The sequence below is a fragment of the Artemia sp. Qi Xiang Cuo genome, chromosome 10 (assembly GCF_049724085.1).
Source record: "Artemia sp. Qi Xiang Cuo chromosome 10, ASM4972408v1, whole genome shotgun sequence".
Taxonomy (NCBI): domain Eukaryota; kingdom Metazoa; phylum Arthropoda; class Branchiopoda; order Anostraca; family Artemiidae; genus Artemia; species Artemia sp. Qi Xiang Cuo.
The window spans coordinates 56,393,467-56,408,901 of NC_142803.1; the positions used below are offsets into that span (position 1 = coordinate 56,393,467).

Below are 15,435 nucleotides of genomic sequence, written 5' to 3' on the forward strand. Positions count from 1 at the left end.
CCTGAAAGTTTCATTTTCCTAACCTAACCCCTTTCCAAGATAGCCAAATATAGCCAAAAGTAGCTAAATTAACCTTGAAAAATGAAACTATCTTTTTTTAATCATGAAGTGTTTAGCCTGTAGACCCATTCCTGAAAGTTTCATTTTCCTAACCTAACCCCTTTCCAAGATAGCCAAAAGTGGTGTTACTAGTAGTAGTATTTTCGTGTTTTTGTAAGTCATTCATGCTATACCTTAAATGCACTCAGATATTTTCTTGATCAAACATAGCCCTGACTACATCAGATGGTTTTTTAGTGCAGTGAGTTGTTACTAGTAGAAGTATTTTTGTGTTTTTGACATAGTCGTGATCAAATCAGATGGTTTTGTAGTGAAGTGAGTTGTTACTAGTAGTAGTATTTTCGTGTTTTTTTTTGCAAGCCATTCATACTATGCCTTAAATGCATTCAGATATTTTCTTGATTAAACATAGCCGTGACTACATGAGATGGTTTTGTAGTGCAGTGAGTTGTTACTAGTAGTAGTATTTTCGTGTTTTTTGCAAGCCATTCATACTATACCTGAAATGCATTCAGATATTTTCTTGATTAAACATAGCCGTGACTACATCAGATGGTTTTGTAGTGCAGTGAGTTGTTACTAGTAGTAGTAGTATTTTCGTGTTTTTTGCAAGCCATTATTTTTGTGTTTTTTGCAATCCATTCATACTATACCTTAAATGCATTCAGATATTTTCTTGATAAAACATAGCTGTGGCTACATGGCTTGCAAAAAACACGAAAATACTACTACTACTACTAGTAACAGCACAATGCAACGCAAAACCATCTGATGTAGTCATGGTTACGTTTTATGAAGAAAATATCAGAATGCATTTAAGGTATATTGTGAATGTCTTGGACGAAAATAATGCTCCTAGTAACAACTCAACGCACCGCAAAACCATCTGATGTAGTCATGGCTATGTTTTATCAAGAAAATAACTGAATGCATTTAAGGCATAGTATGAATGGCTTGCAAAAAAAACACGAAAATACTACTACTAGTAGCAACTCACTTCACTACAAAACCATCTGATGTGATCACGACTATGTCAAAAAACACAAAAATAATTCTACTAGTAACAACTCACTGCACTACAAAACCATCTGATGTAGTCACGGCTATGTTCATGCTATACCTTAAATGCATTCAGATATGTTCTTGATCAAACATAGCCGTGACTACATCAGATGGTTTTGTAGTGCAGTGAGTTGTTACTAGTAGTAGTATTTTCATGTTTTTTGACATAGTCGTGATCACATGAGATGGTTTTGTAGTGAAGTGAGTTGTTACTAGTAGTAGTATTTTCGTGTTTTTTTTTCAAGCCATTCATACAAATACTACTACTAGTAACAACTCACTTCACTACAAAACCATCTGATGTGATCACGACTATGTCAAAAAACACGAAAATACTACTACTAGTAACAACTCACTGCACTACAAAACCATCTGATGTAGTCACGGCTATGTTCATGCTATACCTTAAATGCATTCAGATATTTTCTTGATCTAACAAAGCCGTGACAACATCAGATGGTTTTGTAGTGCAGTGAGTTGTTACTAGTAGTAGTATTTTCGTGTTTTTTGACATAGTCGTGATAACATCAGATGGTTTTGTAGTGAAGTGAGTTGTTACTAGTAGTAGTATTTTCGTGTTTTTTTTTTGCAAGCCATTCATACTATGCCTTAAATGCATTCAGATATTTTCTTGATCAAATATAGCCGTGAGTACATCAGATGGTTTTGTAGTGCAGTGAGTTGTTAGTAGTAGTAGTATTTTCATGTTTTTTGCAAGCCATTCATACTATACCTTAAATGCATTCAGATATTTTCTTGATTAAACATAGCCGTGACTACATCAGAGTAGTATTTTCGTGTTTTTTGCAAGCCATTATTTTCGTGTTTTTTGCAAGACATTCATACTATACCTTAAATGCATTCAGATATTTTCTGGATCAAACATAGCCGTGGCTACATCAGATGGTTTTGTAGTGCTGTGAGTTGTTACTAGTAGTAGTATTTTCGTGTTTTTTGCAAGCCATTCATACTATACCTTAAATGCATTCAGATATTTTCTTGATAAAACATTCCCGTGACTACATCAGATGGTTTTGCAGTGCAGTGAGTTGTTACTAGTAGTAGTATTTTCGTGTTTTTTGAAAGCCATTCATACTATACCTTAAATGCATTCAGATATTTTCTTGATAAAACATAGCCGTGACTACATCATATGGTTTTGTAGTGCAGTGAGTTGTTACTAGTAGTAGTATTTTCGTGTTTTTTGTAAGCCATTCATGCTATACCTTATATGCATTCAGATATTTTCTTGATCAAACATAGCCGTTACTACATCAGATTGTTTTGTAGTGCAGTGAGTTGTTACTAGTAGAAGTATTTTCGTGTTTTTGACATAGTCGTGATCACATCAGATGGTTTTTTAGTGAAGTGAGTTGTTACTAGTAGTAGTATTTTCGTGTTTTTTTTTTTCAAGCCATTCATACTATTCCTTAAATGCATTCAGATATTTTCTTGATCAAACATAGCCGTGACTAAATAAGATGGTTTTGTAGTGCAGTTAGTTGTTACTAGTAGTAGTATTTTCGTGTTTTTTGCAAGCCATTCATAATATACCTTAAATGCATTCAGATATTTTATTGATAAAACATAGCCGTGACTACATCAGATGTTTTTGTAGTGCAGTGAGTTGTTACTAGTAGTAGTATTTTCGTGTTTTTTGCAAGCCATTCATACTATACTTTAAATGCATTCAGATATTTTCTTGATTCCAGTAGTGTTTTGTCATGGTTTAGCTTGTCACAGTTACATATTATGCAAAATACAATTCTCTCGTTCAAATGTGAAACTTAGGTCCATTCTCTAGTTCAAATTTGGAAAAACCCGTGTGAATGAGTTGAAATAGAAACTTTTTACGGCTCTAATTTTAAATGTGAAAGTTAAGTCCATTATCTGGTTCAAATGGTTAACTTAAGTTCTTTCTCTTTAACCAAGAATTATTGTGTAATTATTTTTATGATTCAATATTTTTTTTTTCATAAAAACAAACTATTTTTTTTTAAACTTAGACATTATTCAACTTTATTTTTTTGTACATTTACTAAAATTACAATACATTATTACGGCTATAACATTAAAAGTGAAAGTTAGGTCAATTCTCTGGTTCAAATGTGAAACTTAAGTCCAGTTTTGGATACTCATAATAATGAGGACTGATGGTTCTAATTCAATATTTTTTTTTTCATAAAAACAAATTATTTTTTTTAAACTTCGAAATTATTCAACTTTATTTTTTTTTTTTTTGTACGTATCTTAAAATGACAAAATATGCTTACGGCCCAAAATACCTTGTTCTTTATGTTAGAGTTTGACTTTTCATTCCCAACTAAATTAAAAAATAAGCATTTTCAACTAGAAATAAGGAACATCGTTAAAAACTAAGACGAATGGAAATTATCCCGTATATGAAGCTAGCTACCCCCTCCAAAAATATCTTGTTTTTTATGTTAGACTTTGACTTTTCATTCCGAATTAAATTAAAAAATAAGCATTTTCAACTAGAAATAAGGAGCATCGTTAAAAACTAAGACGAATGGAAATTATCCCGTATATGAAGTTAGCTACCCCCTCCAAAATATCTTGTTCTTTATGTTAGAGTTTGACTTTTCATTCCCAACTAAATTAAAAGATAAGCATATTCAACTAGAAATAAGGAGCATCGTTAAAAACTAAGACGAATGGAAATTATCCCGTATATGAAGTTAGCTAGCCCCTCCAAAATACCTTGTTCTATTATGTTAGACTTTTGACTTTTCATCACAATTAAATTAAAAAATAAGCATTTTCAACTAGAAATAAGGAGCATCGTTAAAAACTAAGACGAATGGGAGGGGGAATTCATGACGTACATTCATTGTGCAATTCTTATCAAAAACAAAAACCTTGCCAACTTTTAGAATGTGTTACCTGCACATAACCTCATCTAAATTAACCTTAAAAAATGAAACTATCTTTTTTTTATCATGAACTGTTTAGCCTGTAGACACATTCCTGAAAGTTTCATTTTCCTAACCTAACCCCTTTCCAAGATAGCCAAATATAGCCAAAAGTAGCTAAATTAACCTTGAAAAATGAAACTATCTTTTTTTAATCATGAAGTGTTTAGCCTGTAGACCCATTCCTGAAAGTTTCATTTTCCTAACCTAACCCCTTTCCAAGATAGCCAAAAGTGGTGTTACTAGTAGTAGTATTTTCGTGTTTTTTGCAAGTCATTCATGCTATACCTTAAATGCATTCAGATATTTTCTTGATCAAACATAGCCGTGACTACATCAGATTGTTTTTTAGTGCAGTGAGTTGTTACTAGTAGTAGTATTTTCGTGTTTTTTGACATAGTCGTGATCACATCAGATGGTTTTGTAGTGAAGTGAGTTGTTACTAGTAGTAGTATTTTCGTGTTTTTTTTTTGCAAGCCATTCATTCTATGCCTTAAATGGATTCAGATATTTTTCTTGATCAAACATAGTCGTGACTACATCAGATGGTTTTGCAGTTCAGTGAGTTGTTACTATTAGTAGTATTTTCGTGTTTTTTGCAAGCCATTCATACTATACCTTAAATGCATTCAGAAACTATTTTTTTTTAAACTTCGAAATTATTCAACTTTATTTTTTTTTGTACGTATCTTAAAATGACAAAATATGCTTACAGCTCTAACAATTGTACTCGGTGTTTGGATGTGAAACTTAAGTCCAGTTTTGGTTACTCATAATAATGAGGACTGATGGTTCTAATTCAATATTTTTTTTTTCATATTAACAACCTTTTTTTTTTTTTTAAACTTCGAAATTATTCAACTTTATTTTTTTTTGTACGTATCTTAAAATGACAAAATATGCCTACGGCTCTAACATCAAATGTGAAACTTAGGTCAATTCTCTGATTAAAATGTGAAAATTATGTCCATTTTCTTATGGTAAAAATGATGAGGACTTATTGTTATAATTCAATATTTCTTTTTTCATAAAAACAAACTATTTTTTTTTAAAATTAGAAATTATACAACTTTATTTTTTTTGTAAATATATTAAAATGAAAAAATATGCTTACGGCCCAAAATACCTTGTTCTTTATGTTAGAGTTTGACTTTTCATTCCCAACTAAATTAAAAAATATGCATTTTCAACTATAAATAAGGAACATCGTTAACAACTAAGACGGATGGACATTATCCAGTATATGAAGTAAGAGACCCCCTCCAAAAATAGCTTGTTTTTTATGTTAGAGTTCGACTTTTCATTCCCAATTAAATTAAAAAATAAGCATTTTCAACTAGAAATAAGGAGCATCGTTAAAAACTAAGACGAATGGAAATTATCCCGTATATGAAGTTAGCTACCTCCTCCAAAATACCTTGTTCCTTATGTTAGGGTTTCACTTTTCATTCCCAATTAAATTAAAAAATAAGCATTTTCAACTAGAAATAAGGAGCATCGTTAAAAACTAAGACGAATGGAAATTACCCCGTATATGAAGTTAGCTAGCCCCTCCAAAATACCTTGTTCTTTTATGTTAGACTTTTGACTTTACATCACAACTAAATTAAAAAATAAGCATTTTCAACTAGAAATAAGGAGCATCGTTAAAAACTAAGACGAATTGGAAGGGGAATTCATGACGTACATTCATTGTGCAATTCTTATCAAAAACAAAAACCTTGCCAACTTAGAATGTGTTATCTCCAAAATTGACCCCCCCTCTCCCTCTCCTACCCTCTCCTGCCCCTCAGAAATGGGGGAACAAAGGGAACGTTAGATCCTATTTTAAATTGACAATACTTTTCAAACATCACTTGTGTATTATACAGATCACATATCTCATTACCCTTTTTTAAATGTTAATGAAATAATTCTGATTATAGTGTCCAATTTTTTTGTCTGCTTTTCAAAATGATCGTATTTGGAAATCTGTCATTTAACTCTAAGAAGTAAATTGGGTAACCCTTTCAGAATAACAATAGGCTTAGCAGTGATTAAATCTCATTGTCGGCGACAATTCAATCAGATCAGAGTTGTGCAAATGGAATACCTTTTCGCAAATTGAGTTAGCTTCTATTTCATAGACAAAATATTTGAATTCCTTACTCAACTCCCTCAAAACAATTTTCAGCCATTTCTTGTTAATTTTTTCTATTTCTAAACTATTTAAAATTGACAACACTGTGCAAATCATCACTTGTGTATTATACAGTACACATTCATCCCATCTCCTCCAAAACACTTTTCAGTCATTTCTTGTTGAAATTGTCCAATCACTAATTACCCCTTTTTTTTCTCCATCTTCAAATGTTCCTTTAGTACCTACGCAATTAGACTAAGTCATCGTACAGTTAACACTAAGATGCAAATTGAGTAACCCTCTCACAATAACGAACCAAACCAGATTATACCCACCTAACCAGATCGAAAAATGGCGGTCACACTAACTTGATTAGTAATTGGATTCAGATATACTATGAACGAACTTTCACTCCTACATTCACGGGTTTCTGCAAAGTGTACTGGTAAGGTAAGTATCGTTCATTGTAATAGGTAAATGGCCCTGGTAACCCGATTACTTGAAAATATACACACATATCCATGCCTCAGGCTTGTGAAAGTGCGTGTAGGTTTTCAAGTAATTGGGCCCTTACTACTGATATCTACTTTTCCTTCTTTTCTAAAACCACTTTCTAACACTTATATTAAAGCCATAAATCTAATCCGGAAAAGAAATCATTATTGAATGTTGAAAAGCCTTACGGGTCTTTCCTGTACATCCTTCACTTTTCTTCAGCTCGACAGTGATCTTCCTATGTCCCTTAGATTTACTTCATCCACTGTATCTGATCGGTCGAATTGTTAGCTTTTCAGTTCTTTACACTGTATATAAGTAATATAACAGTAAGATCACGTGTCAGTGATTTTTGGCACTACATCCTCGACGTGTACAAACAGCTCCTCCCATTTAACCTGTCATTAGCGGGTTAGTGTACAATGTTAAAGCCAAGTTTCGCGTTCAAGAAAAATCTGACTTGTCTACCCATGAAAAAAATTGAATGTCGCTTATGTTTATGGTTGTTTAAATGTTCTCCGGAGCACTTCCATCTCGGTCCCGGTTTGTATAATGGTTGAGATAGGAAATGATCGTCCTGTATCATATCTATATACAGTGGTTCTGTAGCTCTCAGAGTATCACAATTCCATATACCCCAACAGACAGATCTAATTTCAATCTCTCAGTTGCGTGTCCAGTTATACCCTCCTGATTCGGACCGAGAATATCACTCGTTTGGCACCTTCAAAAGACTTGTAAAATAGAATGTTAGTTTATGTTTAATTTTTTACTATGGTTGTCGGTCTAGATTTTGCTGAGTGATTAGGAAAATTTTTTGTAAACTGCTGATATCTTTCCCTCTCTCACTCTCTTACTCCCTCCCTCTTTCTTTCGTATTTAAACAGTATGTGTATTTTCCTCCTTCTTTAGAGGTCATGAAGCCTTTATGGGGATCAGTTCATTATATTTGTTCCATGATTTTTTTTTTTTAAGAAAATGTATCTTATCAACCGGGGAAGAGTTCCTAAATCATGTCAGTAGGTCTCGACAGTAGAAATTGTCCGATCTTAACCAAACTTTGTCGAAAATATGAACATATGTCTTAGTTATATGCTTTATCACACCAGACCCAATATGGCCTTTCGTAGGTGGGAATAGAAGAGGGGTCAAAAAATATTTTCACCCAGAATTATATCAAAAGGGATTATCGGAAAAACCTAATTTGGTTGCAAACAAAAGTAACATTCCTAATTATGCCTTTTGTAGGTCAATGCCCATTCTAATTTTTGGGGTGGAGAGAAGGTCCCTATACCTTATTATTACAAAATCTGCAAGAGCAGTTTTTTTATCTCCATCAAACTCGAGAAGTAACAATAAATATTCTTATGGTTTTTAGGCAATTAATACCCTATCCGACATATGTAGAGTGAGGGGGTCCCTAAATTCTTTGCATCAGAACCATAAGCAGAAGTGGTTGTCGGATATCAATTGAACTTAGTGAGAAGCAAAAGGTATACTTTTTGGGAGTCGGGATATGATTCGATTTCTGTCCAGGGAAAAGAAACTAAGACAGTCCTTAAATTCTTGCGATCGCGAATCACAGATACATCAGAAACTGCAACCGAGTCCCAGCCGAGATTTGATAGAAAAAAGAGAAGGTGTACTAGCTCCTTCTGGAAATTCGTACCAGATCCGACTTTTGTTAGTTCGGATATCCGTAAATTGATGTTCACGATGCGTACCGGATTGGTTTGTCCAATCTCCAACGATCTTGATGGTAAGTAGAGCAAGCATACAAGTTGTGCCTCTTGGGCGTTTGCTCGGTTGCAGCTGAAGTAAACATGCCAGGTAAGAAAGTTTATAATATATATTTCAGACTCTATGATTGCGTTTTTTTTATGAAAATATGAAGTTTTGTAAACTTGCTTATTTGCCAGTTAAAACGAAAAAGAAGAAAAGGGCTGTCTCCATGAAAAGTTCCAAACACAACTGATCCACAACTACTCGTGTCCGTGGGCGGAGACACGTTTCATTTTGGTTGCAAACTCGTCGTAAATCAGTTGCAGGTGAGACTAGTTTCCAACCTTTGTCTTGAAAAAGTAGCCCCGTGGGCGCTGGGCCTTACACTATAATTCCCCAATCCATCTACCGAGTAAAATTTTGAAATTGTGTGTAATGTGTTAGGTTAAAAACATTTTAAAAATTGGTTGAAAACCACTATAGATGGGCAACTCTCCTATTCTTCATGCAAAATCAGACTTCTTCTCTAAGGAAAGGTTTAATCAATACCATAGTTCTAGCTCGATGAAAGGATTTATCGGAGGCTAATGAAGCCAATAATACACAATAAGTGTATTGTCCTGTTGGTACAAGATACAGCTGCAGCCTTAACGTAAAACCGCGTGTTTCAGAGGGAATATATAACTTAAATAAATAGTATGTATCTTCTCATTTGAGCCTCTGGGGGATGAGTGCTGTCTATTTCTTGAACCATTTTTGTCGTTTTTTTTTTGTTGTTGAAAAATACATCTTATCTCGCAATTGCTATTCAGATGGTACCCTATACATTTATTTCATCTACAGGCTAAGAATCTTATTTAATGCTTTTTTTCAAATCCGGTCTTTGATGATATTTCCTGCGGAGTTTTAATTCTAGAAGACATTATTTTTTATTGTTGTTTTTTGTTTTATTGTTGATTATCGTAGCGAGAACAACTGAACAATTCTGAGGCCAATTTTACCATGCTCAAAAAACAAACATTGGACCAAATTCAAATAGAATATTTATTGCTGGTTTTGACTTTAATGCGCGAATTAAAGGTGTTTTCCACTAACAAACCTGATTCTTAAAACGAGAATCGGGATTATTATCAGTGGAATAACGAAGTTCAAAAAAACTGTTTGTAAAACTGGACTGTCAAATTTAAACTAAGGAACAGCAAAATCCATAAGCCTGGCCAATCAACCAGTAAAATCCACAATTCAAAACTACAATTTTTCTTTTAAGCCAACTTGTCAAATAAAACTGCATTTTCATGATAAAGTAATTATAGAAAGTACGAAAAAAATCTATTTTTCAGATTCAAATATATACCATTCAAATAGGAAGCGCAGTTATGGCGCTCTAGAGATTTTATGGCAAAAAATAACCAACTTCCATAAAAGCTTCATAAAAATAATAGATTATCAGTAAAACAGTTTGGGTACTTCCGTATTAGTCAGTACACGCTCGAGAAGTTTGCTGAATGTAAGATCTAAGAGCACCGGTTTCATTGTCACCAAAACAAATGACGTGTGACAGAATGCATTGGATTTGTATAATTTGGGCTATATATTTGCATATTAGAAGGGGTGGGGGGACGGTTGGGTTAGGTTACTTTACTCCCCCCCCCGTTATTGTGCAAATATATTGCTTAAATTACATTGTTATATAAACTAAAGTATTATATTTTCATCATATTTTGGTACATTTCATTAGGATTAAGCCACTGCAATACTACAGGACGACCAGTAGAAGAGCCTATTTGGAAAAAAAAAGCACTCAAATTGGCTTTTAAGAAAGTGATTCTACTTCGAATACTCCATTTGGACTGTCGTCCTAAATTTAGGAATATGTTTGTGTCTCTACAATTCTTAGAGTCAGTCCTTGATTAAATCATATATTCATCAGGCAAATCTCCCTCCTGATCACCTAAAGCTGTGTCTATTATGGCTCGATTATGCCGTTCCTGTGGTCAAAGCCGAATATTAGCCGAAAAACAAAAATGCGGATCCACAACACGCCCGTAACGCAAGTCCTTCTCTATGGTGCTGAAACTTGGCCGGCAGCGGCTTCTGTTCGAGATGCCATAGATGTGGCCCAAACAAACTTCCTAAGAGGAATCGAAGGGATCAAGTGGTACGACTTCGTCTCAAACACCCGATTGCTGACACTAACGAGTCAGACCCCCAACTCTCGTCAGCTCACCATAAGAACTCTACGGTGGTTTGGCCACTTGATTCGCATGCCAGAGGAAGCACTCGCCAGCATACTTTTTAATTTTGATCCCCCTCAACATGGCTGGAAGCGCCCCCATGGAAGACACCGGTTCAGATGGCGGGACAGCCTTATCCAGTACTTCTCGATGATCGGTACTGATCTCCAAGAAGCAGTCACGCTTGCGCAGGACCGTTCGGAACGGAGGCAAGAGTCTCATCTCTCTCTACGCTGGACCACCAGCAGGAGCTTTAAGTAAAAAAAAAAGTAAGTCAGCTCTCCGGAATGGAACCATGATAAAGAACATCAAATGCTTTCTAATCATTTGGTTTCAGTTAGATAAACATATCTTTTATCTACATCTTTAAGCTTTACAGTTCGATAAACATATCTTTTATCTACATCTTTCACCTTTTCAGTTCGATAAACATATCCTCATATCTTTTGTTTGGTCTATTACCTGCATTTACAGTAGATTGTGTCTTCCTATGCTATTACCGATTACTGACTTAGTAGAATTTTTTTACAGCTGAAACGCAGACCTGGGCAGAACTGAGCGGCATCAATGACATTTAAGAAAAAAGGAACAAACAAACGCTCAAATAGGGATAAATCCATTCATTTAGACAGCGAAAACGTACAAAAGTCTAGATACTTGAATCACATATACAGCGACCTACTGATAATGGTCGCTGTATATGTGATCGAAATATATAGACTTTTGCGCCTGTTTTCACTATCTAAATGAATGGATTTATCCCCATTTGAGCGTTTGTTTGTTCGTTATAGAACGGCAGTGTGGTCTGAGAAAAGGATACCCAATTATAGCGTTCCGTCGAAGAAGAAAAAAGGAAACCGAAAACTGTGCAGCAGAGACATGCAATGTGCCATACCGTTAATGATGATGTATTTTCTATCTTTGCAACAAAACTTTTATTTGTGGTAGATTTAAATTTATTATAGTTTATGTCTTATCCACAGTTCATATAATTATCCAGTAGGATCATTCCCTATCTCACCCATTATAAGAACCCGGACCGGGGTGCGAGTGCTCCAGAGAACGTAGAAACATAGGCGGCATCAGATCTTTTCACGGGTAGACAAGTCAGACGCGAAACAATCGGAAACAAGTGGAAACCCGCTCTTAGGAATAATGCACTTTGCGCGAAACAATCGGAAACAAGTGGAAACCCGCCATTAATAACTGCACGAAGAAGTGGGAGGAGCTTTTTGTTCGCACCGAGAACGAAGACCAGAAATGATCTGCGATAAGCTTACTGGATAATTATATGAACTGTGGTCTTATCAAACAACTGATTTTTGATACTGTTCTACAGAATTTCTTCATTTAAAAAAATAACTGAAAAGCTTACTTTTACTGAGACACTTTAAAGCACAAAAACTCGACAGTACACCTATTCAAATGCCATGCAGGGTTGCCAACTTTTTGGTCATGAATATGTCCACTGAGCATCCAAAAATTCGTCATTTTTAGCTAAAATGTGTCATCTTGAAATCTCGAAAACTAGAGGTTTTTTTACCAGTTGTATCATTGACCAAAAGACGCTTTGTAATCCTCTTTCAAAGCGGCCAGTTATAATCAGATATAATGAAAGCGAAAAAAAAATCCATATTATAAATCATCCATACAAAATGACATAGTGTGAAAGCATGAAACTCATATAAACATGCAAATCCCTTACTTTGGAGAAAATCTTTTATTTACGACATCTCTGGCAAAACCTGGATGCTCAAACAAAAATGCTAAGAAAAAGCACTACTTTGGTGAAGTGATGTTTTTTACCTGAAGTTGGGAAATGTTTCGTTTTATGTCATAAATTTAAAAAATGTGTCCTTTTTAACCCTTTTACGTACCAAATTTCTAAAACATGTCCAGTTGGCAACCCTGATCCCATCCCTTTAGTCACAATGAAGTTTTTACATTTATAGCAACACTTTTATTTATTGTAGATTTAAATGTATTATACATTTATAAATTCATTGTACCTTATGTATTTTCAAGCAATTACCGATTGTTGATTACATATTATAAAATGTTTTTCTGCAACAGAAAAATACTAAACTGGGCACAGTTCTTACAAATATACTAGATATTTAAAATAAAATAAAATAATTAAATAAAACGGACAGTGCAGGCATACCATTAATGATAAGTCTTTACCTTAAGAGGGAAGTTTCCTCAGGAGTTCCAGTGGGCATGCTAAGAAAGTACATAATTAATACACATTTAACTTAGGAAACATATTAGAAACACAACGATTTCTAACAATTTTCTAATCTTGACATAGGGAGTTAATCAAGTTTTAAAAAAACATATTCCAAATTTGAATCGTTTTTAAAGGTACATTCCAGACTGTAAACAACACTAACTTTACATTAACTATAGAACTTACTTAAATTTGACATCCACCGGGAACGGCTCTGAAGTAACTAGGACTTATTTTTGATAATAACACCGATGATGATAATGATGCAGATTACGTCACTAAAGATGTCCGTTAATTATCCTTAGCAAAAGTAACAGTTAAGTATATTCAAAGTTAATTTTTTTGTCGTTAAAGCTATTGGGACAACACCAGCTCGAACGAAAAAGTTCGTTTTTGATAACATTTTGTCGAAACTTGAACGCACCTTAAGAGGGCCTGATCTACACTTTTCACTGGCCAAACAAAATATCTCATAAGCTCTGTTGGTGTTTCAAACTTATACCAAGAGCCAGGGGCGGATCCAGTATTTTTTTAAGGGGGGGGGGGGTTGCAAAATAGGTTGATCCGATAAACTTGCATCAGGAGCAAGTTTAATTAACGCAGACTTGCGTTAATTAAGTAAATTACACTACTTTAGTCTATGTTAGGGGGGCGGGCGCCCCTCTCGCCCCCTGGATCCACCAATGCCAAGAGCACTCTAAAATCAACCCTAAGAAGTTTTGATTTAACTCTTAAAATTAAGAAGAACCTTGCTTATGACTAATATACGCAAATTTCCGATTTCTGCAGCTGTCGTAATCTCAAAATGGTCCAAGTTTGAATTCCGAGCAAAAAGAATGGAAAAAACCAATTGTAAATTCTAGTCAGAACTGAGCAGCATGGCTAGGGTTTGCTTTTGTTCATTTATGGGAACCAGCATTGAAAGAGAGTAAGAGAGCAAGAGAGCAAGAGAGAGAGAGAGAGAGAGAGAGAAGGAGGGAAGTATTTACTATAATAAGCAAATCATCATCGGTTTAACTACCGCCCAAGAAGTAAAAACTTCTAACATTAACTTGTAAACAAAGTAACATAAACTGCTAAAATAAGAACATAGCAGTCATTTATTTCTTAAGCTTTGCTGAAGGTTCAAATATATAAAATGATCATCATAATTCTTACTAAAATTAACACACAAATTAATATCATTTGACAACTTAGTTTAGTGGAACAATAATTGAGCGCCAACCCCCTGACGAATATCCTGATGAGGATAAGCTGGGATTAAAACTTGGAGCTTTTCGGGGCTGTGAGATGGTTTTGAGTCTCTGTTCTATCACAAGCTCCTTTTTCCGTCCCTATCCCCGGGAGAGAAACCCTGCTTACGAGGCCTAATAGTGGCGTCAGGGTAAACCTTTCACGAGTTTGCCTAACCAGCACGGTGACAACAAACTGCGCTTCAGGATGACCTTGAGGAGTGGGACTCCTCGCGGAAATTATAGCCTAGTATACACACAAGATTGCTCTGAATTTCAAATAATTGAGTGGGGTGTATGAGAAGCATGCGCTGCTCTGTGGTCCTCAGACAGCTTGGTGCAGCAGTGAGTTGTAAGAAGCTATAGGAGAGCGTCAATGCTGCTTTTCATATAAGGCAAGAAAAACTTAGAAAAAAGGATCATTTGAAAGAAAAAAAATGTGCTTTTGATTAACACGAATTAAAAAAAATCTCTTCTAATTAACGCTAAATCTATTTTAATTCAGCATTTTTAAGACAATTTACAGGCATTTTAACATAAAAAAGGGTATTTCATTTTTTATCAAGCCCTTCTTAGCAAAAGCTGTTAGGCTGAGAGAGCTTAAATCAAGATGAATACCTCCATAATAATTAAACAGCACTCACTCTTAGGGGGGAAGCATGGGAGTATCGTTCATAAGTGGTTGCGTTAAAATCAACCAAAGTGCATTTTAAAAACCCCTATTATTATAAAGACTTTTCTTGAAAAAAATTGCTGCTTGAGTGGGAGTTGAACCTGAGATTCCCCGGTGAAAAGCCAAGACTACTAGTCTTGGATTAACAGGCACACTTGTCAACCCTGTCATACAAATCAAACAACTTGGAATAATAACTAAACACAGGATTTGCTTTATACAGTGAATAAATTAAAGACAAAGGCTTCTTTGTTGCAATATATACACATTCTGGCCTCATTTATGCTTGCCGAATGAGCAGCGCTAATGGTCTGTTTATATTTCTAAATATGTTTTGTCTCTACTGTATAGAACATATTTGGTATTTACTTATTGGAACGTCTGTTTTTCAATTTGTCAAGGTGAGTGGTCCTTCGGACCACATTTTGGGAGGATTTAACTTCTTAGCCCCACCCCCCGCGCTTGCAGAAAAGACTAATGTTTATTTTGTCCCCTTTTTATTTTTGTTCAAGATTTTTCTTTTCTTTCCGTAAATGAGACTTATTTTGCACAATTGATACGAGAACATGACTTCCCTTAGTGTTCGAAAGTTACAGCTTTGTGACCTTTTTTTCTTTCTTTTTTTTCTTAACTTCATGAACACATCAATCTTGTTCACTAAAAGCAGCATTT

At 34.7% G+C, this 15,435-nt stretch overlaps 1 protein-coding gene across 7 annotated transcripts in view; it reads right to left on the bottom strand.

Annotated features, from left to right (window-relative positions):
• Positions 1–15,435, bottom strand: part of LOC148947921 (protein NDRG3-like) — a 230,895-nt gene that overhangs the window by 190,586 nt on the left and 24,874 nt on the right. For 6 of the 7 annotated variants that reach the window (XM_089095556.1, XM_089095558.1, XM_089095562.1 and 3 more), the window contains exon 3: positions 12,813–12,851. The exons of the other annotated variant lie outside the window; for it this stretch is intronic. In XM_089095556.1, the coding sequence (XP_088951682.1) occupies positions 12,813–12,851 (39 nt within the window). The remainder of the gene's footprint in view (positions 1–12,812; positions 12,852–15,435) is intronic. 7 annotated transcript variants of the gene reach the window in all.